The 27,980-nt window shown below is 40.6% G+C and overlaps 1 protein-coding gene across 1 annotated transcript; it reads right to left on the bottom strand.

Annotated features, from left to right (window-relative positions):
- On the bottom strand, positions 1 to 23,016 carry LOC141223072 (gastricsin-like). Its single transcript, XM_073666751.1, has 9 exons — positions 22,858 to 23,016; positions 14,887 to 15,028; positions 14,151 to 14,268; positions 5,591 to 5,721; positions 5,112 to 5,311; positions 2,780 to 2,887; positions 1,507 to 1,651; positions 758 to 856; positions 1 to 306 (listed from the first exon to the last, which is right to left on the bottom strand). The coding sequence occupies exons 1-9, from the start codon at positions 22,911 to 22,913 to the stop codon at positions 154 to 156; spliced, it is 1,152 nt and encodes a 383-aa protein (XP_073522852.1). The 5' UTR covers positions 22,914 to 23,016; the 3' UTR covers positions 1 to 153.
- Positions 23,017 to 27,980: the final 4,964 nt, after the last annotated feature.

Raw genomic sequence — 27,980 nt, 5'->3', positions numbered from 1 at the left:
TAATTTTTTGCAACCAGTTTATTGTTAGAAATAGGAAACATGGATATGAAATAAGACTATTCCGCAAATGATATTGCAATATAATTGGCTGATATATATTGTCATCGATCATGACGTTCTCATGTTTCCAGCACACTGGTAATCCCAGGCAGTCTATGCCACTTGAGCAAATCCAATGCGGTTGTTTCCAAAGTCGAAGACTGAATAATACTGCCTCAGGAAAACATCTCCCAGAATCCAGAGAGGGTCTCCATTCTGAGCTGGAAGGCTGATGTCCAGGAAGTTGGCGTAACAGTATCCATTCTCCTAGAATTTTAACACAATTATAATATAATCCTCTATATAAAAAAGATGTATCAACATGTTCAGAGGGTTTGAACCTTTATTATAATGTAAGTCATATAAATGAAGAATTTGTATTAAAACAAAAACACTGAAAAAGTAATGTCTATCTTTTTTTTTTCTCTTCTAATGTCTATCTAAAGCAGACTGAAAATTAATATCTACAAAAATCAAACTCACTATTGTATAGATTAGTTACCCTCAACCAGTATAGTCTAGGATTTTGGTAAACCTCCTGGAAGCTCTGCATCCATCTTTTCAAGTTTATCCATATTGCGACTCCTTATTTGTTTTTCTCTAGATGATCAGTATGTACGATTTAACTTTAAAATCTCTGCCGATTTTTGGAAGTTCATGATTTCCTTCATATCTGGTCATAAATATTTAAAACAGATATAATATTTCAAGTTCTTACCTGAATGATGTATGCGGATGATTCCAGGGGGAAGGAGACTCCATTGATGGTGAAGCTGAGAGTTGGCATGTTCTGAAGGTCGTTGCAGTTAACGTAGTACTGAAAATGGAAAGTATAATTAGGATATAGATCCGATATAGCGCCAACATATTTCTCAGTTATTAACTAAATATTGCAGCTCAACCTATATCTGCAATGCTCTCCTATATACAAATTAATACCATCATTTTGTAACTGTCAATATAAATGAAACATATACAGTACTGTGCAAAAGATTTAGGACATTGTGAAAAAAATGCTTGAAAGTAAGAATTATTTAAAAAATATATGCTTATAGTTTACTTTTACCAAATCATCAAAATGCAAAATGAACGAACAAAGGGGAAATCTATATCAAATCTATATTTGGTGTGACTGCTGTTTGCCTTCAAAACAGCATCAATTCTTCTGAGTACATTTGTACAAAATCAGGGATTTTGTAAGATTATAGCCAGGTGTATGAGTAACTATTGTGTATGAGTAACTATTTATATCAAAGAGGTGACAATGATCATCAATTTCATATGTGAAACAGGAGGTGGACACAGACAGAAAAGGGCCACAGTGGAAGACCAATATATGGTCCCTTAGCAGTCTATAGATATACACATATATATATATATATATATATGTATAAAGAATATACATATATATTCTATATACATATATATATAAACATTTGTATAGAAAATAAATAAAAACAGTCTTACATTTCCGCTCCCTGACTGGATGCCAAGGTATGGTAGCAGCTGTTGCATGTATGTTTGGGGAATATTGAGCTGAGTGGTTCCAGTATCTACGATGGCTTGACAACCACCACTGCACCAACCAGTAGCTTGTCCATTGATGGAAAATCTGTAAAAATATACAAAAGCTTCAGTAAAAAGTAAAATACACACCAATCATTACATATATGTTTAACAATTGTTTCTATGGTCTTGTAACACATATTTATTAACAGTAAGATATATTAATTAAATGTTTAGGAAAAAATATGCTCTAGTATGACTTACAAGTCAACAAATGCTTATTTATTTATTTTACTCACTTATATAGCGCCATTAATTTCACAGCGCTTTACAGGCTCACAATCTAAATTCCCTATCAGTATGTCTTTGGAGTGTGGGAGAAAACCGGAGAACCTGGAGGAAACCCACACAAACACGGGGAGAACATACAAACTCCTTGCAGATGTTGTCCTTGGTGGGATTTGAACCCAGGACCCCAGCACTGCAAGGCTGCAATGCTAACCACTGAGCCACCATGCTGTCCCTATTATAAACCAATTGTTTAATTATTCAGAAAAGTGAAAGCCAACAATACATTGGGATGAAAAATAACACTTGAGTTCACACTTACAAATTTTCAGGCATGTTTGAAGACCACTGTTTGATGAACTGATATTTCTCTTATGTATACCTCACATTCCTAGGTTTCAGTTCCTTGCATTAACTGGCGATAGTAGCCAAATGTAACAGTGAATTAATAGCTTTCCATTTAAAGGCAGTATTTGAACTCTGTTTTTATGTGAATTGTAGACCTCATTAAGATAGATGTATGGTACCAATCTTTGACTATCCATATTTTAAATGTACCATCCAGACCCCTATCACTCTGCTGTATGATCTTGCATTACCATAGACACTGATATGTGGACTAACGACGGCCACATTCAATTCTGTGTTAGAACTTATTTTGTAATGGAGGTAGTAATTGGACTTTAAAATAACCTGAAACTAACCTTACATTGTAATGATCATCAAGACTATTACACAAAAGGTTTATACAATCTAGATAACTAAGGAGTCAATTTGTTCTTCATCCATAAGACCTGTACGCTGATCTATTGGTGAAGCTTTGGTATCCAATGCATCTAGAAATATAGTTATTAAGAATATTTTTTTTTATTTAGGCCTCCATCTGAATGTAAGACGCAGAAACAGGATAGAATAAAAGAAAAATATAATAGTAGACGATACTTACTCCTGAAGAGCAACCTGCCAGTATAGCTGATCTGAAAGTGGAGCCCAGTTAATTTGTCCAGTGTAATAGTTAGGATCCACTCCTCCAAACACAACTTCACCTGATTGGCTAAAAACAAGAAATAAAATATAAAAAAATATTATAGATGGATGGCTAGTGCTAGGAGAATACCATGAATTTAACACCTGGAGTTAAGAAAATATGTCATTCTGGTGATGAGAACTTTTTTTTTCCATTGAAGAGCATCAAAAGATACAAACATCATTTACCTTTAATCTTTATGCACATGAAAATATTGAACCATCAAAAAAAACATCATTTACCTCTAATCTTTATGCACATTAATGCATGAGTGTTGTTCATTTTTTACTTAGTATGAGGCATTCAGAATATTCTCATGGATCTAAATATTCCATAAAAAACATAATTTAATCTTTTTGCATGTGAGTGCATGAATCCTGATAATTCCTTACTTACAGATAGGTTCAGAAATATTTGGACAGTGACCGATTCTTCATGATTTGGACTTTGCATGACACTATTTTGAATTGAAAATGAAACAACTGAGATGTAATTGAAGTTTAGACTTTCAGGTTTAATTTAAGGGGTTGAACAAAAATATTCTGTGACACGTTTAGGAATTGCAACCGTTATTCTACAAAGCTTCCTCATTTCAGGGGCTCAAAAGTAATTGGACAAATTAACTTTTCCATAAATAAAATGTTCACTTTTAATACTTTGTAGAGAATACTTTGCAGACAATGACTGCCTGAAGTCTGAAAGCAATGGATGTCACCAAAAACTAGGTTTCCTCCTTTGTGATGCTTTGCCAGGCCTTTACTGAAGCTGGCTTCAGTTGTTGCTTGTTTGTGGGTTTTCCTGCCTTACGTTTTATCTAAAGCATGTGAAATGCTCAATGGGGTTGGGATTTGGTGATTGACTCTGCCATTGCAGAATATTCTACTTCTTTGCCTTAATAAACTCCTGGGTTGCTTTTGCAATAAGTGTTGGGTCAATGTCTTTCTGTATTGTGAAGCGCTGTCCAATCAACCTTACTGCATTTGGTTGAATCTGACCAGAAAGTATAGCTCTGTCCATTTCAGAGTTCATCTGACTGCTTCTGTCTTCAGTCACATCATCAATAAACACTAGTGACCCAGTGCCATTGGAAGCCATGCATGCCCATGCCATCTCACTGCCTCCACCATGTTTTACACAGAATGTGGTGTGCTTTGGATCATAAGCCGTTCCAAGACTTCTCCATACTTTCTTCTTCATGCTTTCAAGAATGCTTTTCCAGACCTGGGCTGGCTTCTTAAAATGTTTTTTTGGAAAAGTCAAATCTGGCCTTTCTATTTTGAAGGCTGATTAATGGTTTACACCTTGTGGTGAACCCTCTGTATTTGCTCTCTTGAAGCCTTCTCTTTATGGTAGACTTAGATACTGAAACACCTACTTCCTGGAGAGTGTTCTTCACTTCGGTGGATGTTGTGAAGGGGTTTTTCTTCACTATGGAAAGGATTCTGTGATCATTCACCACTGCTGTCTTCTGTGGACGTCCAGACCTTTTTGAGTTCCCAAGCTCACCAGTGCACTCCTTTTTTTGTAGAATGTACCAAACTGGTGATTTGGTCACTCTAAAAATTTCTGCTATCTCTCTGATGGATTTCTTCTTTCTTTCAGTCTAATTCTTTTATATTGAGAGCTCCTTTGAATGCAGGTTGTGGGTTCACAGCAACAGCTTCCAAATGCAAATTTGTAATCAGCTCCAGACCTTTTACCTGCTTAACTGATGATGAATTAACTAGGGAAAAGCCCATGCCGCCCAATAAAGAACTTTTGCGATAATTGTCCAATTACATTTTGGTTCCTTGAAAAAGAGGCAGCTACATATTAGAGAGCTGTAATTCCTAAACCCTTACTCCAATTAGGATGTGAATACCCTCAAATTAAGGCCACATTCACACGTTCAGTATTTGGTCAGTATTTTACATCTGTATTTACAAGCCAAAGTCAGGAATGGAACAATCAAAGGAAAAGTATACTAGAAACACATGCACCACTTCTACATTTTTCACACACTGCTGGTTTTGGCTTACAAATACTGATGTAAAATACTGACCAAATACTGAAGGTGTGAACATGGCCTAAAGATCAGAGTTTGCACTTTATGCCCATATTGATTATATAACTGTGTCTTGAATATTTTTTTGTAAACAGCTAAAAACTTGTGTCACTATCCAAACATTTCTGGACCTAACTGTAATTTTTGGTCATCAGCCCATTCTCATGTATCTAAATATTCCATAAAAAAACATTAAACATATTTTACCTGCCAAGGTAGATGCCAAAAATGGGCTGATTCAAGAGGTTCTCCTGTAATATTCCTTGCATCACAGTGGTAGCACCACCAACTGAAAGACCAGGATAAGCTAATCCCAAGATACCATCAAATGGGGAATAATAAAAGTTACCGGAGGGCTCTGTAATGGTCAGACCAAATTCCTGATTTGTGATGGTAAGGCCTTGAATCTAGAAGAATGAAAACAAGGGATGCCGTAAATCTTTCAAGATCACACAAATGGCCTAATATTCTGGCCCTTTGGTCTTTGAGATGTATTGATTAATACTATTATTTTTGAGCAGACATCTTCATAATGCAATCATAACTGTTATTGCATGTTATTTATTTCAGCAAACTTTGTAGATTTTTTCCACATTAGCGATTGTCAAGGCTTAACCTCGTGAAGTCAATTTTAGCAAATGCTGAATTAGACCGAAAGGGTTAACTGGTGCAACACAATGCCTTACATAGACAGTATCATATCCAAACAATCCAGTGACGCTGCTGGCAACGTTTCCACCTCCATATCCCATATTGAATCGCTGTCCATTGGAAGTATAAGTGGAGGACTGACTTGGGTTAAATACATGATGGTTTGCTAAAGAAGAAATAAAAAAGCAAATAAAACATTTATATTAACTATATATTTAAATTTAACAACAATTATTTTTAAAATGTCTTTACAGCTAGTGTAAGAGGTAAATATCACCATCTAACATCTATCCGATGGCGTAGCTGCATCCTATTGTTTATGGGGATTTTTTAGGCTATATTCACACATCATGGTTTTTTCGGCGTTTTTTATGCAAATTTTCAGCAGAGTTTTGCAGTACCAGCAAAGTCTATGAGATTGTAGAATTCTTAGTTCACACATCATTTTGTTTTTTCAGGATTTTGGGCTTTGTATGGTTTTTTGAAAGATAGAACATGTCACTTCTTTCAGCATTTTTTGAGCGTTTTTTTACCCATTGGAAGTAATGAGTGATGAAAAAAACGCAGAAAAAACGCACCAAAGTTTTCAACGTTTTTTGAGCGTTTTTTGTGCATAAACCAGGTAGCGTCCTGGGTTCAGTCACAGGAGTGGCACCTACTCATAAAGTGCAGGACCCCCCTCCTGTTCCCCTTGAGAAAGATTACAAAACGTACGTTGGGGGACTGCATTTCACCCTGAGGGGGGGGGGTCCTGCACTTTATGGGTAGGTGTTTACTGCCTTAGGGCAATCATTAAGTATTAACTGTTTCTATCTGATGAGCTTCAATGTAAAGTATCAGGAGATCAGGAGATCCTGGCAATTGTGTGTGGTTCTTTTAGACCACTATATGGATTTTGAGCATTAACCGGTTCCCGACCGCCCACTGTAGATAAACGTCGGCGCTTGCCGGGCTCTGTGCAGTGCCGACGTTTAAAAACGGTGGGTGGTCTCGCAGTGCTCAGGACCCCCAGGGTCCTGCAAGCACTGCGATTCCGGTGCAGAGCGTTAGCTCTGACAGGGTACATCATCGGGACCTGATTAGATCAGGTCCCAGTGATGTTAACCCTTTGCTGTCTTCTATATGCTGTGATCTATAGTGATCGCGGCATATAGGAGACAGCAGGAAGAGAGGGGGTAGTCTTACTTACCTCCGAAGACCTCCGTTTCGTTTGAGGACCTGGGGTTGCTATGGCAGCTGGAGGTCACATGACCGTCTCCAGCTCTGCCATATATGGTGTCCTTCCTGTCTGGCTTCAGCTTGTATGTAGCTGAAGTCAGACAGGAGACTCTGACTGAAACAGTCAGTGAAGATCTCATATAATGTAATATATGTGTATTACATTACATGAGATCAGTGATCAGAAAAATAAAAATTAATGTCCCATACAGGGACTAAGTAAAAATGTAAAAAAAAGTAAAAAAAAAAGTTTTTAAACTATTAAAAAAAAAAATCACAAAATAAATAAAAATAAATAAATAAAATATTAAACCAATAAATCCGTAAATTATTACAAAACCAAAAAAAGTACACATATTTGGTATCGCCGCGTCTGAAACAACCCGAGCTATAAAACTGTCACACTAATTAACTCCTTCTGTGCACACCGTAATAAAAATAAATAAAAAACGGAGCAAAAAAATATGCTTTTTCATCATATCGCCAAACAAAAAGTGGAAAAAAATGTGATCAAAAAGCAGAATAGAAATAAAAATGGTACCACTGAAAACGTCATCTTGTTTCGCAAAAAAAGCCGCCATACAGCTCCATCAGCCAAAAAATAAAAAAGTTATAGCGCTCAGAATAAAGCAATGCAAAAAAAATATTTTTTTTTCTATAAAATTGTTTTATTGTGTAAAAGCGCCAAAACATAAAAAAAATACAGTAAGTGTAGTATCGCTGTAAACGTACTGACCCGAAGAATAATGCTGCCTGATCACTTTTACCACACGCAGAACGGCATAAAAAAAAACTCAAAAAACAATTCCTGAAGTGTTTGTTTTTGCTAACTTTACCTCCCAAAAAACGGAATAGAAGGCGATCAAAAAATGTCACGTGCCCAAAAATGGTTCCAATAAAAATTTCAACTCGTCCCGCAAAAAACAAGCCGTCACATGACTCTATCGGCCGAAATATGGAAAAATTATAGCTCTCAAAATATGGTGATGCAAAAACTAGATTTTGCAAAAAAAGCGTATTTTAGTGTGTGACAGCTGTCAGTCATAAAAACCCGATATAAATCAGGTATCTCTGTAATCGCACCGACCCGAAGAATAAAGTAATCTAATCAGTTATATCACACTAGGAACGGCATAAAAAATAAATAAAACAAATATTATTCACCTGCTACTGATTTGTTTATTATGTCTCCCAAAGATCCCAGTAAGGCTCTGCTCACATTTATCCTGTGCTCTGCGCTGAGCACTTACACCAGAGTTTCCGTGTAAATCTCTGAAATACGTGATTCAGCCAGAACCCATGATGGAAGATTCCCTGTAATGAGGCAGATATAGGCCACTGTGGATGCCGTCTAGCCTGGGATCCCACGGTGTCATTTGTTTTAGGCGTGCATAAAAGTGCGGTTGGCCACAGTTTTGTGCACTTCTGAAAAAAAGGACACCACTAAACAGAGGCCAGACGGAGTCCAGAGTAACTCTGCTGCCTCATTACAGTGAATGGATCCTGCAGGGGTTTCATCTGAATTACATCACTTGGAAAATTAGATGGAAACCCCGATGTAAGTGCTCAGCCTAGAGCGCCGAATAAATGTTACGTAAAATGTTCCCAATAAAAGCTTCAACTCAGTCCTCAAAAAAAGCTAGTCCCCACTCAGGTCCATCATCTGTTAAAAATATAAGGGACTTCCAAGTTACTGGTAGCAGAAAGGCTCTGGAAAAGCAAAATGGTCCTTGCCCCCCAAAAGAAATTCAGAAAATGTTGTGCTCCCAAATCCAAATGCCTATTCTACAATAATTTGTTCTCCAATTGTCAAATAGCGCTCCTTCCCCCTCAAATCTCACCGTATGGCTAAGTGGTACGATACAGCCACATATGGGGTATTGACACTTTTAGAAGAAATTGTGTGACACATTTCGGCACCATTTTTACCCATTGCCCTGTGTGAAAATGTAAAATCTGAGGGTAAAACATTTTTTTGTGGTAAAAATATAATTATGCTTTTTTCACTGCCCAATGGTATAAATTTAAAAATTTAAAAATGCTCACTACTTCCCTAGATGAATTCCTTGAGAGGTGTAGTTTACAAAATGGGGTCACTTGTGGGGGTTTCTGCTGTTTTGGCATGTCAGCGACACTTCAAATGTGACATGGTGTCTGCTGCCTATCCCAGCCAACATAGCGCTTCTTTCTCTTCCGAACCCTGCCGTACACCAAAGCAGTGGTTTTCCCCCACATATGGGGTATCGGCGTACTCAGGAGAAATTGTACAACAAATTTCATGGTGCAATTTATCCTGTTACTCTTATGATAATGCAAAATTAGGGAATGAAAAACATTTTTTATGGGAAAAATGTGAAAATTTTATTTTTACGGCTCAATATTATAAACTTCTGTGAAGCAGCTGGGGGTGCAAGGTGCTCACCACACATCTAGATAAGTTCCCTAAGGGGTCTAGTTTCCAAAATGGTGGCACTTGTGGGGGGTTTCCGCTGTTTAGGCACATTAGGGGCTCCCCAAATGTGACATGGCGTCCGCTAATTGTTAGAACCTTGCTGTTAGGTTTTTTTTCCTTTGCTGGTCACATGACCTTGTTGGCCTATTTAATCCTGCTCCGCCCTTCTGGCTTTGCTGGACTTCATTGTATATCTACTTTCTAGCTAGCCTGTGCTCTGTATCTAACTCTGTTAGTTTGCTTGGTCGTGGACCGTTTTAGCAAGATGTGTCACTTGGTTCCCTTCGTCAAACTGCCCTGCGCTAAAACTCTCGCTAAGGCCTTTGTCAAGGAAATTGTCAGACTTCATGGCGTTCCTACTGACATTGTTTCTGATAGGGGTCCTCAGTTCGTGGCTCGTTTTTGGCGTGCCTTTTGTGACAGGTTGGGAATTCATTTGTCGTTTTCGTCCGGATATCATCCTGAATCTAATGGCCAGACAGAAAGGAAAAACCAGGATGTTGAGCAGTTCTTGCGTTGTTTTGTGGCAGACAATCAAGAGGGGTGGTCTGAGTTTCTGCCACTTGCCGAATTTGCTCTGAACAATCATACATCTTCTTCTGCTGGTTGTTCGCCTTTTTTTTGTTGTTCTGGGAGACATCCGTCGTTTGGGTCGTTCTCCAAGTTGGGATCTGCCGTGCCTGAGGAGGAGAATTTTTCCGGTGATTTGGAAAGAGTTTGGACGGATGTGCGTGGTAATCTTCAGGAGGCCAACAGAAAATCTAAAGACTACTTTGATAGGAAACGACAGGAGGTTTTGTTCGCTGTTGGTGACATGGTTTGGTTGTCCTCTAGGAATCTGCGGTTGAGGATTCCTTCTAAGAAATTGGGTCCCAAGTTTGTAGGGCCCTTTAAGGTGCTTCAGGTTGTCAACCAATCTGCTGTTAGGTTGGAGGTTCCTACCTCCTGGAGAATTAATCCGGTCTTTCATGTCTCTCTGTTAAAAAAAGCTGTTGTGTCGGATGGTGACGCCTCTGCCTCTGTTCCTCCGGTGGTGGAGGACGGGGAATATGAAATTTCTCGCATCCTTGACTCTAGACGGTATAGAGGTAGTTTGCAGTATCTTGTGGCCTGGAAAGGTTTCGGACCCGAGGATAACTCTTGGGTGAGGTCAGATGATGTTTCCGCGTCCAGACTTATCAGAGCGTTTCACAGGAGATTTCCTGATAAGCCTGGTCCTAGGGGATCCGGAGGATCCTCTTAGAAGGGGGGGTACTGTTAGAACCTTGCTGTTAGGTTTTTTTTCCTTTGCTGGTCACATGACCTTGTTGGCCTATTTAATCCTGCTCCGCCCTTCTGGCTTTGCTGGACTTCATTGTATATCTACTTTCTAGCTAGCCTGTGCTCTGTATCTAACTCTGTTAGTTTGCTTGGTCTACGGACCTCTATGTTCTATCTATTTTGTTTGTTCGTCTGTCTGCTACTATTTCTGTTAGGAGGTGTCCCATATTCCTCCCAGTCCTTAGTACTTGTAGGGATTCCCTCCTCACATCTATAGGTCTCCGTACAGACTAGATTAGGACTTTAGCAGGTCTGATCGCAGGATCAGGTTCCCTGTTACATCGTAGGGATTCAGCTGAGTCTTATAGTAGGGACAGATCTCCTCTCTTTCCTTAGCTTTGGTAGCAGAACATAACACTAATTATTCAAACAAATTTTACATTCAAAAAGTCAAATGGCGCTCCTTCCCTTTCAAATCCTGCCATGTGCCCAAACAGTAATTTGCCTCCACATATGGGGTATCGGCGTGTTCAGGAGAAATTGCACAACAAATTTCATGGTGCAATTTATCCTGTTACCCTTATGATAATACAAAATTAGGGAATGAAAAACATTTTTTGAGGGAAAAATGTGAAAATTTTATTTTTACGGCTCAATATTATAAACTTCTGTGAAGCAGCTGGGGGTGCAAGGTGCTCACCACACATCTAGATAAGTTCCCTAAGGGGTCTAGTTTCCAAAATGGTGGCACTTGTGGGGGGTTTCCACTGTTTAGGCACATTAGGGGCTCCCCAAATGTGACATGGCGTCCGCTAATTATTCAAACAAATTTTACATTCAAAAAGTCAAATGACGCTCCTTCCCTTTCAAACCCTGCCGTGCGCCCAAACAGTAATTTGCCTCCACATATGGGGTATTGGCGTGTTCAGGAGAAATTGCACAACAAATTTCATGGTGCAATTTATCCTATTACCCTTATGATAATGCAAAATTAAGGGATGAAAAACGGTTTTGTGGGAAAAATGTGAAAATTTTATTTTTACAGCTCAATATTATAAACTTCTGTGAAGCACCTTGGGGTTCAAGGTGCTCACCACACATCTAGATAAGTTCCCTAAGGGGTCTAGTTTCCAAAATGGTGTCACTTGTGGGGGGTTTCCACTGTTAAGGCACATCAGGAGCTCTCCAAACGCAACATGGCGTCCGCTAATTATTCAGACAAATTTTACATTCAAAAAGTCTAATGGCGCTCCTTCCCTTCCGAACCCTGCCGTGCACCCAAACAGTGGTTTTCCCTCACATATGGGATATCAGCACGCTCAAGAGAAATTGCACAAAAAAATTTGGGGTCCATTTTTTCATGTTACCCCTGTGAAAATAAAAAATTGGGTCTAAAGTAACATTTTTGTGAAAAAAGTTAAATGTTAATTTTTTTCTTCCACATTCCAAAAATTCCTGTGAAGCACCGGAAGGGTTAATAAAGTTCTTGAATGTGGTTTTGAGCACCTTGAGGGGTGCAGTTTTTAGAATGGTGTCACTTTTGGGTATTTTCTGTCATAAAGACCCCTCAAAGTGACTTCAAATATGATGTGGTCCCTAAAAAAATGTTTTTGTAAATTTTGTTGGAAAAATGAGAAATCGCTGGTCAACTTTTAACCCTTATAGCTCCCTAACAAAAAAAAATTTGGGTTCCAAAATTGTGCTGATGTAAAGTAGACATGTGGGAAATGTTATTTATTAACTATTTTGTGTGACATATCTCTCTGATTTAAGGGCATGAAAATTCAAAGTTTGAAAATTGCAAAATTTTCAAAATTTTCGCCAAATTTCCAATTTTTTCACAAATAAACGCAAGTGATATCGAAGAAATTTTACCACTATCATGAAGTACAATATGTCACGAAAAAACAGTCTCAGAATCAGGGGAATACGTTGAAGCGTTCCAGGGTAATTACTTCATAAACTGGCAGTGGTCAGAATTGAAAAAATTGGCCCGGTCACGAAGGCAAAAACAGGCTCTGGCGCGAAGTGGTTAATTGAGATTCTCCAATATAATTCACTAAGCTCTCCTATTATTTGGATCACCTACCCTTATGTCATACGTTCCTCCTCCCAAAGCGTACTTTCTGTTTTAAATTTTTGTTGTTTGTTGTTGTTACATGTTTTTGGGAACTCATTGCTGAGATCCAGTGTATTTTTCTATACGTGTTTTTAGCAATTTATCTATAAATAAAGATTCACTTTTATTGTTCAAAAAACTCCTTTTTCTCCTCCTTATTCATATGTATGTATGTATGTATATACAGTACTGACCAAAAGTTTGGACACACCTCATTTAAAGATTTTTCTGTATTTTCATGACTATGAAAATTGTACATTCACACTGAATGCATCAAAACTATGAATTAACACATGTGGAATTATATACTTAACAAAAAAGTGTGAAACAACTGAAAATATGTCTTATATTCTAGGTTCTTCAAAGTAGCCACCTTTTGCTTTGATGACTGCTTTGCACACTCTTGGCCCTAGCTGCTGATCTCTCGACGGTAGCCGCATGGAGGTCAGCGGTGCCGCCGGTCGGGGTACTTATGCTGCGAGCAGCCGAAAGATGACCGGCTAGCGCCGGTCATCTCCCGGCTGCATCGCCGCTGACCTCCGTGCAGCAGATGAGCCGCTAACGGCCGCCATCTTGTTCTGAAATCCCGTGTCGCTGATTGGCCGCGGCCGGACCAATCAGCGAAGCGGGATTTCCTGGACAGAAGGACAGACAGACAGACGGGATAAGACGATTATATATATTAGATCATTACTATTATTACTATTATTAGATCAGCTTTTAAAATAAAGAATACAAATTTAGTGATAGGTTCTCTTTAAATTTTGCAGTTGGTATTGATCTAGGCATCCAAGTGATGTAACAGTCAAGATAAGGCTCCCTATGTTATCCCATAGTTGTCATCCTGTCCATTGTTATAGGGTTTCAATTGTATGTAATAGCTGTGGATAGCATAGCCCATGCAATCCCCACATCATAAATGTCTGTAGTCAGCAAAAATAGCACTATAAGGCTATGTGCACACAGTGCGTTTTTTGGTGCGTTTTTTCCACGCAGAAATAGCCCAAAAACGCATTGCATACCTTATCCCATGGCTTCCTATGACATTTTGCAAGTTCTGTGCACATGATCAGGATTTTTCCTAACTGCATTTCATGTGCAGAAAAAGAAGCAGCATGTCCATTCTTTGTGTGTTTTTTCCTATACAATTCATTGGAAAAAACGCGTGGCAAATCCGCAGGCAAAAACGCTGCGGTCTTTCCAAAGCGATTTTGCTTCCAAGAGGTGCAGCAACGCTGCAGAAATTTTCCTGATCGTGCACACCATAGCCTAAAGTTATGCCTGCCTAGAGCTGGCGTTCATGTGAAAGATTAGCATACTTCTGGCCACATTCCGACTAGACATGCCTGACCTCGCTCACTTCACTTGTATTGAGCGAGGCCATGCACGTCTAGTAAGCACATGACCGCACGCCCGCTCAATCCCAGCATCGGAGAACCCTGACAGTGTGCAGTGAGTCACTAGAGACTTTAACCTCAAGCCTCGACAACACCTTTAAGGAAAGAGACTGAAATCAATGTACTGTACTGGCCACTTTCATACTCACTGCAGGCTGTGCTTTGACAGTAAGTAGATGGGACCCAGAGGTTGGAGGAACCTGTGTCAAACAAAACCAGGAAGTTCTGAGGAGGTGTTCCAATACTAATTGGTCCATAGTAATATGTCTAAAAGCCAAACATAAAAGTTATGTTACATTATTGAAATATAATATCTGCTGCATAATAATGATAAAAATGTAGACACCAATTAAAAAAAACAAAGCAATATAGCGCTTCTCCAGGGAAGTTCTACATTTAAAGAGGTTGTCAACTACTTTTTCACTGATGACCTATCCTCAGGATAGGTCATCAATGTCGGATCGGTCGGGTTTTGACACCCAGCACTGCCGCCGATCAGCTGTTCTCTGTGTCGACGGCGGTCGAAAGTGCTCAATTTCAGAGCTGCTCCATCTTCTGATAGTGGCTGCCGCAGGGTACTGCATATTCGCTTCCGATTGATTTGAATAGGAGGCGGATGTGCAGTACCCAGCCGCGGCCACTATTAGAAGATGGAGAAGCTCCGCAATTGAGCAGTTCCAGTCGCGCACCACTGAAAACAGCTGTTTGGCGAGGGTGCTGGGTGTCAGACCCAATCCATCAGACATTGATGACCTATCCCAGGGATAGGTCATCAGTGATAAAGTAATGGACAACCTGTTTAATATTTGAGTACAATTGACTATGATCCATTAAAAAAAAATCACTAAACATTTAATAAATGCTATCTTAGGAAGTCTAACATACATCAAAATACATGGACTCTGTAGCAACGGCATATCCTCTGTATTTATCGGACAAATCAATCTTGTGCGTCTTCAGATATTCATCCAGAACTCCAGCTTCCCTCATTTTCTGCCGGATGGACTTTCCTTTACTCAGAGGAACTCTAAAAATGAACATAAATAGTATAAATGTGATGTAGCAGCGCTGTTGTAATAATGTTGGTATTCTTGATGAATAAATTAGTTTGACGGATTAAACTTGAATTTCACAAATAAATTGGTTTCTCCTGCATTCATATTTTTTTGTGATTTTCTTTGAGTGAATTCAGCTACATCTCAGCCAGTCTGCCATCATTTTGCTGATTTGTGGAGGGGCAGCTAAGGGGTGAAAAAAATAAAATCGAAAAATAATATGTTGATGTTCACCTGTCCAACTGCAGCTCACCATCTGGTCCTTCATATCCCCTCCAGCTTCTTCTTTATTTATCCACCTCGTGTGACGTACACTTCCTCCATCTTCACTGCAGGCCTTGGACATCAAGAACAAGGACCCAGGCAACGCAAGTCACGATGTCTGTCGTGATGTCAGAGGCCTACTCACCACCAGACACCAGAGTGAAGATGGAGGAATAAAATGTCACTTACGGTGAACAAGCAAAGAAGGGGCCCGAGTCAGCTGTGTGGAGTACTGATGAAGTGCTGCGGTGGTGGGGGAGAGACAGACACACATGAGCAGAGCGTATTATTTTACTTTGTTCACCCTACATTTATTGTCCTCCGAGTTCTGGAGACCCCAGAGGATAATAAGGAATATGACATTTGCGTTGAATAGATTACATGCCAATTACAGTTCTTCTCCAAATTTGAGCAAATTCACATTTAGGCAAATTCGCTCATCACTAGTTTCTATATTTTGAAGCTATTTAGAAGCTCCAGATAATGGGCTGTGCTATTATCAGTATGTAAAACTGATATTCAGTATCTCTGGATAGATGTGAGTTGATAAGAAGCATGTAGCCATCTTAAGCAGAGACAGAGGAATAACGATCATGGTTGTCGAGGGTGCAACCTGTGGAGTCAAGGGGCCCACCGATGCCAGCACCGTTTTCAGCTGAATGAGTGTCCTGGACGAACATGCAGCAGCAATGTATTGCAGCACATAGAGCTGCCGGCTCCCTGCACCGCAATCACTATACATGTCATTGGCTAATCAGAAGTCAGCAGCGCGTGCCTGTCTTGGTCGGTGCCTGATGTCACTGCCATGTGTTGCTGCCCCCCCTGCTCCAGGTATAGAGGAGAAAGAGGACACTGTGTGACTTGGGAGCTGGGAGATGTAAAAGGAATTGTTTATTTTTTTTTAAATGTTTTGGAGAAGAGCACCAGGATAGGGACATTACTACAGGAAGGGGTCAGGATGGGAAACATTATAACAAGAAAGGGTCAGGATGGGGGAAATCATTATAGGAAAGAGTCAGGAATGGGGACATTATTGCCGGAAGCCTCTTAGGATGGGGGACAGTATTATATGAAGGGGCCAAGATAGGTGACATTATTACAGGAAGGGGCCCAGGACGGGGGACATCAATACAGGAAAAGGCCAGAATGGGGAATATTAATTATTAAAGGAAGATACCAGGATGAGGGACATTATTACAGGCGGGGGGACAGGACGGAGAACATTATTGCAGGATAAGGGCCAGGCAGATGACATTATTACATTTTACCAACATGATGGTGGATGCCCAGGTCCAAATTTTAGCCCGGGCACCATAGGACTCTCGGTACACCACTGAACAAAGATAATGATGATAATTACAGCTGTCAGGAGATTTAGAACTGTCTTCTAGGACATTCCTATGAGGAGATATGACTTTATTTGGAAATGTGTCCTCCAACACTGTCCTCCGGTAAATGGCAATTAAATAGACATTGAAAGATGTGTACACCTTAGGGGACATTTTTTTATTGACCAGTGAAAATAAATGATCAGTTATTCACGAGATAGGTGATAGCTTACAGATCAGTGTGTGTCTGACCACTGAGATCTACACTGATCAGAAGACACTTTCATGCTCATTGTTCTAATTCAAAATGTAGCAGCAGTTCACATGTCTGACCAGCTCTCTATCCACTCCCTACGGGACTGTCAAGTGCTGAACTTAGCTTTAATGAAAGCCACAAAGAGAATGAATGGAGCAATGGTCGGGTATGTACATTCCCTGACAGAAGTTATGTCGCTTATCCATGTTATGTAAATAAAAGCTTATAACCTGACGTTAAATTCATCCATTGGTTTTATAAATGACTCTTTTGAAAGTTGAAACCCTCCCAAATTTGGTTTAGGTAAAGAAAATAAATTGGCATCAATGCTGAAATATTGATCATTTAATGAACACAGGATGGTCAGATTTTGGAAAGACAAAAGTTTTGTCGCCTGGTCATATAATGCACCCAATCCTAGTTTACATCCTCACCAGTGATCAGTAAATGATCGGTTAATTAGTGGGTGTGTATAAAAAGAAACCCAGCACCCCAGACCTTCACTTGAACTGCAACTTGAGCTCTGACAACATGCCAAAAATCCACCCTGCGACCAAAGCATTGATTATCAAGAGGCTGAAGACTAGATCCACTGCAGAGGTGGCTGGCATCTTTAATGTGTCTCAGCGTCAAGTACAAAGAATTAAAAAAAGATATGAAGAGACTGGAGAAGTGTTTGACAAGCCCAGGTCCAGCAGACCCCGCAAGACAACTTCTCAGGAGGAACGTTTGTTGGTTAGAAAATCCAAAGCAAGCCCCTCTTCCACTGAAGCAGAGCTCCAACAGGCCTGGTGACCTCAAGTCCCTGTGTCAACTAGAAAAGTTTGTAGGATTCTGTCTCGAAATGGCCTCCATGGTTGAATCAGTGCTCAGAAGCCAGCACTAAACAAAAGGCAAATAAAGAACCGTGTGGCATTTGCAAAGTCCCACAGCCTGCTAAACAGATGGACGCTGGAAAAGTGGCAGAAGGTGGATTTCTCTGATGAATCTTCAGTAGAATTATACCACAGCCGCCGCAAATACTGCAGGAGACCTACTGGAGCCCGTATGGATCCAAAATACACCCACAAAACAGTTAAATTTGGTGGTGGAAAGATCATGGTCTGGGGTTACATTCAGTATGGGGGGTGTGCGAAACATTTGCAAGGTGGAAGGTAATATCAATAGCCTAAAATATCAAGAAGTATTAGCTACCTCTTACATTCCAAATCATAAAAGGGGTCAAATTCTGCAGCAGGATGGTGCTCCATCTCATACATCCATCTCTACAACAAAGTTCCTCCAGGCAAAAAAGATCAAGGTGCTCAAGGACTGGCCAGCCCTGTCACCAAACATGAACATCATTCAGCATGTTTGGGGTAGGATGAAAGAGGAAGCTTGTAAGACAAAACCAAAGGATCTAGATGAACTTCTGGAGGCATGTAAGACTGCATTCTTTGCTATTCCTGACGACTTCATTAATAAATTGTGTGAATCATTGTTGAACCGCATGGATGCAGTTCTTCAAGCTCATGGAAGTCACACAAAATATTAAATATGACTCTAATAGCACCACAACTTCATTCAACAATGTTATGTAACATATATTTGTATTTTAAGATAATTATTTGTTTGAATATCACATTACTTTCTGTGGGCGACAAAACTTTTGTCTTGCCAAAATCTGACCATTTTGTGTTCATTAAATGATCAATATTTCAGCATTGATGCTAACTTATTTTCTTAACCTAAACCAAATTTGAGAGGGTTTCAGCTTTCAAAAGAGTAATTTATAAAACCAATGGATGAATTTAACGTCAGGTTATAAGTTTTTATTTACATAACATGGATAAGCGACATAACTTCTGTCAGGGAGTGTACACTGCCGCTCCATTCTAACAACGATAAAAGTGCCCCATTCTGCCAATTGGTCCCAATGGCTGGCCCCCACAGATATCCAAATGCTGATTTTTACCCCAAAATACAGGCATTTAAGTAAAAAAAATTGTCCCCTGAAGATCTCCATATTCTTTAAAGGGAATCTGACAGCAGATTTTTGCTATTAAATTTGAGAGCATATAATGAGAGAATAATGTACCGGCAAACACCCTCATTCCTAGGATGTGTCACTTGCTCGCAGCTTGTTATAGTGTCATTACAATCAGTGTTTTATTACCAGGAAATTATCACTGCAGGATTAGGTGTCTCATGACAGCAATCCAGCGCATCTGTGTAGCCCCGCCCATACCACTGATTGACCGCTTGCTGACAATGTATGTAACGAGGTGGCACGGGGTGGTAGTCGTGGGCGAGTCTACTGAGCAACCTTCAGCGAGCACCCCGGCACCTCGCACATGAATAAACGGATAGAGTCAGTGCTTTTAAATAAAACCAACTTTACTGACAGATTGCAGTGTACAGGCAGGTGCAGCAGATATTCTCAGGCCCAGGTCTTATGCAGGGACAATAAGCCGTTTCTCTAACTTCAGACTCAGTTTATCACAGCAGGCAGGCTTTCACCTTCAGCACACCCTCTGTCCTGGTTGCCGCTTGTCCAAGGGAAGCTGTGCTACTCGGATATAGATATATATATATTGTAATGCAGCGACTTGCTGGCATTACGGTAATGGTCCAGGATGTGTTTTACCTGACCATGTACCTTCCCCCTCAGGTGACTGGTCACATGACTGTGACATAGCACAGGTCCTGCGCGCACAGAATGTCTGTCTGATCACATGACTGTGACATCAGCAAGGTCCTGTCTGTGTGTGTGTGTGCACGGGATGGATATATAAACCCTGCTTGATGGGAGACAGGTGTGTTCGGTGTCAGGTGTGAAAGGCATGAGGCCTGTTCCTGTGAGAGAGGCACGAGGCTGTTCCCTGTGTGTGGGGGAACACCGCTCGTGTGAGGCCTGGTGAGGCCTGGTGGACTCCTGGGATGTGAAGCCTGGATCCTTGTATGAGAGTGTAAGGGATGCCAGTAAGCCTCGGAGTGCCAGACAAGCGTCCTGGAGGGCAGAGCCTGGATCTGAGAGTGGGAGAAATGCCAGTGGCCTTGGACGGGAGGAGGGCTGGAGACCACGTGTAGTCAAGCCTTAGAGCCACAGTGGTGGCGGACTGAAGCAGCTAAAACCGACAAAGGTAATACTCTTTGTGTTATGGACATTTACATGGACATTGCTTTATTATTACCTTGCGGAAGGCTGTAACTAGAACCAAGTGGGCCTGTCTGCCACTTGGGCTTGTTTGACATTATATGTGTGAACGGCTGTTTATGATGAGGCAATAAACTGCTGAGTTGAGAAAAACGGAGAGACATTGCACGTGTGCATTGATTGACGCAGCGAAGCGAGTATCCCCCAGGATGATGACAAGCGCTGCCTTACAATATACATCCCTTTTCCACAGCCTCTGTTCGGTCCTCAGCTCCTGCTGAGGGCTGTCAGCACTCTCTTTCTCTCCCGCGCACCTTCTAACCCTGGCCTGGGTCTATGGCTGCCGGACTCTGCTTAGTGCCTAGTCTCTGTCCTCGGATCCGCGCACCTTCTAACCCTGGCTCAGGTCTCTGGCTGCCGGACTCTCTGCTACTCACATGGACCCTTGATGTCTCGTGTACTGGCCTCTTCTCTGAGTGCATTTACACCATCACTGGTCCACTCATGGGCTTACGGCCCCACTGCCTCGACCTGTCCTCGGTCCTGACCTGCCATGAGAAGGTCCTCACTCATGGGCTTACGGCCCCCACTGCCTCGACTCCTTCTTTGCGGGGACACACAAGCTCCCTTTCTCTGGAGCTCTTCTCTGACATCTTGTCCTATTCATGGCCGCCCGGACACTGCCCCTTGACTTCCTGTCTCCTGTCTCTAAGCTCACTGCCTCTGCTCCTCCCTGCTACGCTCCTCCCCCTGGCCAGCTCTGCCATGCTGCTGTCACTAGGCAACTACTGCCCTGTACAATACAGGGAGAACACATAAAAGCATCAACATTACATTAGACATTACACTCACACGGGGACAACTACTGCTGCACCGTGGGAATAATAACAGGGAAAAGTCCTTCTTAAAGGGGTGGTGGCGTCCATCCCCCTTACATGTACACAGGAAGCTACCAATCAGGGGTGTGGGTGAGGTTATACACAGCTCAGCATTCTGTCCACTGCAACATCTACAGCAGAGAAAACGGATTCTACCAAAACTGCACCAAGCAATCCAGTAAGTGATACATCCCTGGAATCAGGCTCTCTGCCTCTACATCATGAGGCATTCTGATTTCATAGCAAAAACCTGCTGACAGATTCTCTAACTTATTTGATTCTAGAGAGCAGTGTGCACTTGAGAGAACCTGTGTGTTATTATAGTCTATAGGCATGTTCACATGTCCATCTTTTTGAGGACCAGTTGTTGCTTAGATCATTTTTAGCCAAGTATGACAGGTCAATGTAAGATTAGGGTCACACAATCATTTTCTCCACATTCAAGAAAATCGGTCCGCTTATGCTAATCACACTCTGCACAGACTTGGATCAAGTTTGATCAGAGTGTGATCCAATTTTCTCGGAGGTGGAGAGAAAAAAAAAAGTTTTTCCACCTCTATAATGTCGGTCCGTGAAAATCGGACTGCACTCTGATGTCATCTGAGTGCGGTCCAATATTTTTCCCGGACCCATAGACATGAATAGGTGAGTGCCATCCAATTTTGGAGACAAATCATGCAATGCTGAGATTTTTTCCTTGGATTGACTCAGTCTGAGGAAAAAATCGGACATGTGCACGTCCCCATAGAATAACATGGGGACGAGTGCTATCTGTCAAAACCACTTAATGAGTTCAAGAGAGGCCTTGACGCCTTTCTTGAGAACAATAAAATTACATCTTATGCTTAGTTAATTAATACAGGGATTTAATCTGACTGCCAGATTGGTGTCGGGAAGTGAATTTTTCCTCAATGATGTAAATTGGCCTATACCGCATGGTATAGGAATAGCGGAATAGCTGCAGTGCACAAGAAATAGGCTGAACTGGATGGACGCTTGTCTTTTTTCGGCCTTATAAACTATGTAACTATGTAACTATGTAATATAGATAGCACTTGTCCAAGTTATAGGGCTCGAGCATACGACTGTAGAACTCACATACATGTGCATAGATATAGATGTAGGTATTGATAATCAATTTTCTAAAAAAAATTTCTATGCAAAGTTGATTCATTTTTCATTAATACATACATACATACATTTGAATACATTATACAGATCTATAACATAAGTTGATTGTCCATTTCTTTTATTCCATTGGCATCTTCTACATAAAATTATCAAGTAGAGCTGTAGTTTCCCACTTGCGCTCCAGTGCCAACTCTCCTTTGCTGCTCTGGTCTTTATTGGTATGGCTGCAGCGGTTATATCTCATCAGCATCACATGTCCGCTCCAGCCAAACACTAGGATCAGCAGTGATCCAGACTGTTGTGATCAGTGATTGGCTGCAGGGGTGATGTGAGCTGTCAATGTGACTTCACCACTGCAGCCAAAATACTGAGACCAGATCAGCGGCAGGGAGCTGGCTCTGGAGCAAGGGGAAAAGTGAGTACCATCTGTCTTTGCTTTTTTACATTCCGGGCAGTGTCAGACTGGCTTGCCAAGGGCCCACAAATAACATTGACTTTGGGGTCCCACTGTTCTATTATGTGCAGATATTACATTACCCTCATTCAGTAATTTACCTCTGCTTATATATAATAATACACTGGGTAGTTTGTTATATGAATGATGAGATACTGCCCTTATCTGTACATTGTGAGTCAAGTATATGTTGCCAACTAATGCTCATATAGAGGAGAGAGGAGCACAGGGGTCCACCAGGGGATTCACCGGTTTCCCTGTGGGCCAGTCCGAGCCTGATTACAGGAATCGTTTGGCATCTACTTTTCTAAATGTGGAAAACCCCTTTAAAGTGATTTCACTTATGTCACTTACCTCACGAGTCCCTCTGAGAGATGTAAGCAAACGAGTGCAAAGACCAAAACCTTCATGATTGCGGTATTCCCCCAACCTGGCTGATTCCTGTCACTTGCAGGGTCTTTTATACTGCACGCCTCATGACCCAATCAGTTAGCACAATCCTACAATTGCTCAGTATCTTGTATTGTGTTTGCTTTCCTTTCAAGCAATATTTAAATCAGGAAGTAGATTTGGCAAAAATATTCCATTGCCTAAGATAATATCTAAAATATATTAAGTGATACAACACTACAATACCCATTACTTACGGTTTAGTTAACCTTCAGGCTTTGGATTTGATTTTACTGAGGTAGAATAATGTACTAATTCATGCTATAGGCTGGCATACGAATAAGCACGTGGCCTAGTTAAGTTACCCTACGTAATTACTTTTAGGGCCAGCGTATAAATCGGACGAGTGCTATTGGATTTTTTATCGGATAGCACTCTTACCAATGTTACTCAATGGGGCAGTGCTGATGACTGATTTTTGTCACTGACTGAATCTGTTTCACTCCAAAATCGGATCAGGTCTATGGGTGCACGGAAAACATAGGACTGCACTCAGACGACATCCGAGTGCAGTCAGATTTACGTTGACTCACATAATGGAGATGATGGAGAAATTTGGTTCTCCATCTTCTCCTCACAATGTGCTACCATTGTCTCATCCGAGAGAACCGCATCACACTATGCTGACATTTGGATCAGAGTTTGAGAGAATCTACGGCCATCTGACCGTAGCCTTAGGCCATTTTTTCCTGCATTTTTCAGTATCTGACTGCACCAAAATCCACAATAGCCATCTGTTTTGTTTGCTGCATTTTTGTTGCTTTTTAATAATATGTTTTTCAGGATCCCTTGAAAAGTCTCTGGGAAAACCACGTATCACAAAATGCACAATGGGCATGAATAATCATTAAATCATATCCATTTTGCTTCAACTTTTAAACGCTGCTGATGTTCTGCACACAAAAAATGCAACAATTATGATATGACATGATTTGATACAGTTGTGCTCAAAAGTTTACATACCCCGGCAGAATTTTTCCTTTTTTGGCCTTGTTTCAGATTATATGAATGATAACAAAAAAACTTTTTCTCCACTCATGGTTATTGGTTGTGTGAAGCCATTTATTGTCAAACTACTGTGTTTTCTCTTTTTAAATCTTAATGATAACTAAAAACATCCAATGACCCTGATCAAAAGTTCACATACCCCAGTTCTTAATAACGTGTAATGCCCTCTCTAACATCAATGACAGCTTGAAGTCTTTTGTGGTAGTTGTGGATGAGGTTCTTTCTTTTCTCAGATGGTAAAGCTGCCCATTCTTTTGGCAAAAAGCCTCCAGTTCCTGTAAATCCCTGGGCTGTCTAGCATGAACTGAGTGCTTGAGATCTCCCCAGAGTGGCTCAATGATATTGAGGTCAGGAGACTGAGATGGCCACTCCAGAACCTTCACTTTGTTCTGCTGTAGCCAATGACAGGTTGACTTGACCTTGTGTTTTTGATTGTTGTCATGATGGAACGTCCAAGTACGTCCTATGCGCAGCTTCCGGGCTGATGAGTGTAAATTTGCCTCCAGTATTTGCTGATAACGTGCTGCATTCATCTTTCCTTCAACTTTTACCAAGTTTCCTGTGCGTTTGTAGCTCACACATCCCCAAAACATCAGCGATCCACCTCTGTACTTTACTGTAGGAATGGTGTTCCTTTCATCATAGGCCTTGTTGACCTCTCTCCAAATGTAACGTTTATGGTTGTGGCCAAAAAGTTACATTTTGGTCTCATCACTCCAAATTTCCTTGTTCCAAAAATTTTGAGGCTTGTCTCTGTGCTGTTTGGCGTATTGTTGGCGAGATACTTTTTGGCATTTGTGCAGTAATGGCTTTCGTCTGGCAACTCAATCATACAAACTATTTTTCGTCAAGTGTCTCCTTATTGTATATCTTGAAACAGCCACACCACTAGTTTTCAGAGTCCTGAATTTCAGCTGATGTTATTTGTGGGTTTTTCTTTGCATCTCGAACAATTTTCTGTTGCACAGCTTCTGGATACCCACAGTAGCTGTAGAAACTTCACAGAGCAGATTACATGGGATAACAAGCTTTTACTTTTCAGAACATGATTTAAAGGAAAAACGCACAGTCACACAGCACTGCACCAGGAAGTAAGAACAAAACAGAAAATACAAGAGAGTCTTTTTTCTTTTACAATACAGTAAACAAGGAAACTTTACACAACATCGCCATCTACTGTCAGATCAGCATAAAGTCCTCCTTTATACAAACAAAGAAGTCCACAATGTTGCATATACCAACATTTTCCTGGCAGTTGTGGCCGAAATTGTTGTTGATCTACCTGACCGTGGTTTGGTTTTTACAGAGCCACTAATTGTCCATTTGTTAATCACAGTTTGAACGCTGTTGACTGGCATTATCAATTCCTTGGATATATTTTGTATCCCTTTCCTGTGTTATACAGTTCAGTTACCTTTTCCCGTAGATCCATTGACAATTCTTTTGCTTTGCCCATGACTCACAATCCAGAAACATCAGTGGCTGGATGAAAAATGCAAGAGTCTGTCTGGATCCCAGAAACTCACTCAGCTTTTACGCACACACACTGATTACAAGCAAACAGGTCACAGGTGAGGATGTTACCTTTAGTAGCCATTCAAACCCATTTGTGTCAAATTCTGTGCATGTTATCAAGCCAAAATCACCAGGGTATGTGAACTTTTGATCAGGGTAATTTGTATGTTTTTGGTTGTCATTAAGATTTTAAAAGAGAAAACACAGTAGTTTGACAATAAATGGCTTCATCCAACCAATAACCATGAGTGGAGAAACAGTTTTTTTGTTATCATTCATATTCTCTGAGGCCAAGAAAGCAAAAATTCTCCCGGGGTATGTTAACTTTTGAGCACAACTGTACATGGCTTCATGGCTTAGGATGTGAATACTGCTTTAAAGACTGGGTCAGAGCAACTCTAAAACGATAGGTCTTATAAGCGTTTCCTACCAAACGTGGTTCTAAAATGAATCAACTGGCAAAACATCATGGGCACCCATGGCATATTTATGCATGTAGGAAACTAATTTGGTCTGATCATACAAAAGGGGCGCAGTTGGACTAATTTCTAAGTTGTACAACTTTTTGTGAGCAGTATATCTATTATATATTATAAACCTGTATATTGTATCTTAGGTTTGTAATTGGATATGCATATATAATATTTAGTTATTATATACTGTATATACATTAAATATTTTTCATTATTATGGGATATATGTACATTATTTGATTGCTCTGATAGACTTTCTTGCCAATTGCGGTATTTACATTTTGTTTTGCTGTTATTTATTAATTATTGATACACTTTGATACATGTGGTCATTTTGGAGAATTTCCTTGTTTATGTGCATCATGTCAGTGATGAAGGCTATTTATAATTAGTTTTAAATGGTTTTAATCATGTAGTTTGTTGCTTTTTGAATAAATATACATACATACAGTACAGACCAAAAGTTTGGACACACCTCATTTAAAGATTTTTCTGTATTTTCTTGACTATGAAAATTGTACATTCACACTGAAGGCATCAAAACTATGAATTAACACATGTGGAATTATATACGTAACAAAAAAGTGTGAAACAACTGAAAATATGTCTTATATGCTAGGTTCTTCAAAGTAGCCACCTTTTGCTTTGATGACTGCTTTGCACACTCTTGGCATTCTATTGATGAGCTTCAAGAGGTAGTCACCGGAAATGGTTTTCACTTCACAGGTGTGCCCTGTCAGGTTTAATAAGTGGGATTTCTTGCCTTATAAATGGGGTTGGGACCATCAGTTGTGTTGTGCAGAAGTCTGGTAGATACACAGCTGATAGTCCTACTGAATAGACTGTTAGAATTTGTTTTATGGCAAGAAAAAAGCAGCTAAGTAAAGAAAAACGAGTGGCCATGATTACTTTAAGAAATGAAGGTCAGTCAGTCTGAAAAATTGGGAAAACTTTGAAAGTGTCCCCAAGTGCAGTTGCAAAAACTATCAAGCGCTACAAAGAAACTGGCTCACGTGAGGACCGCCCCAGGAAAGGAAGACCAAGAGTCACCTCTGCTTCTGAGGATAAGTTTATCCGAGTCACCAGCCTCAGAAATCGCAGGTTAGCAGCAGCTCAGATTAGAGACCAGGTCAATGCCACAGCGTTCTAGCAGCAGACACATCTCTTCAACAACTGCTAAGAGGAGACTTTGTGCAGCAGGCCTTCATGGTAAAATAGCTGCTAGGAAACCACTGCTAAGGACAGGCAACAAGCAGAACAGACAGGTTTGGGCTAAAGAACACAAGGAATGGACATTAGACCAGTGGAAATCTGTGCTTTGGTCTGATGAGTCCAAATTTGAGATCTTTGGTTCCAACCACCGTGTCTTTGTGCGATGTAGAAAAGGTGAACGGATGGACTCTACATGCCTAGTTCCCACCGTGAAGCATGGAGGAGGAGGTGTGATGGTGTGGGGGTGCTTTGCTGGTGACACTGTTGGGGATTTATTCAAAACTGAAGGCATACTGAACCAGCATGGCTACCACAGCATCTTGCAGCGGCATGCTATTCCATCCGGTTTGCGTTTAGTTGGACCATCATTTATTTTTCATAAGGACAATGACCCCAAACACACCTCCAGGCTGTGTAAGGGCTATTTGATCAAGGGGAAGAGTGATGGGGTGCTACGCCAGATGACCTGGCCTCCACAGTCACCAGACCTGAACCCAATCGAGATGGTTTGGGGTGAGCTGGACCGCAGAGTAAAGGCAAAAGGGCCAACAAGTGCTAAGCATCTCTGGGAACTCCTTCAAGATTGTTGGAAGACCATTTCCGGTGACTACCTCTTGAAGCTCATCAAGAGAATGCCAAGAGTGTGCAAAGCAGTCATCAAAGCAAAAGGTGGCTACTTTGACGAACCTAGAATATAAGACATATTTTCAGTTGTTTCACACTTTTTTGTTAAGTATATAATTCCACATGTGTTAATTCATAGTTTTGATGCCTTCAGTGTGAATGAACAATTTTCATAGTCAAGAAAATGCAGAAAAG

The sequence above is a fragment of the Phyllobates terribilis genome, unplaced genomic scaffold (genome assembly GCF_046119375.1).
Source record: "Phyllobates terribilis strain yellow unplaced genomic scaffold, ASM4611937v1 Scaffold_2__4_contigs__length_985480577, whole genome shotgun sequence".
NCBI lineage: Eukaryota > Metazoa > Chordata > Amphibia > Anura > Dendrobatidae > Phyllobates > Phyllobates terribilis.
Note: the sequence above shows the minus strand (reverse complement) of the source record. Positions and strands in the feature narration are given on the sequence as shown.

Coding starts and splice junctions, on each gene's coding strand:
- LOC141223072 (XM_073666751.1), bottom strand. CDS start 22,913: ATGAAGGTTTTGGTCTTTGCACTCGTTTGCTTACATCTCTCAGAGGGA. Junction 14,269..14,886: donor CAGAGTCCATGTATTTTGAT/GTATGTTAGACT, acceptor TTTGGCTTTTAG/ACATATTACTATGGACCAAT. Junction 5,722..14,150: donor CTGTCAAAGCACAGCCTGCA/GTGAGTATGAAA, acceptor TTTCTTCTTTAG/CAAACCATCATGTATTTAAC.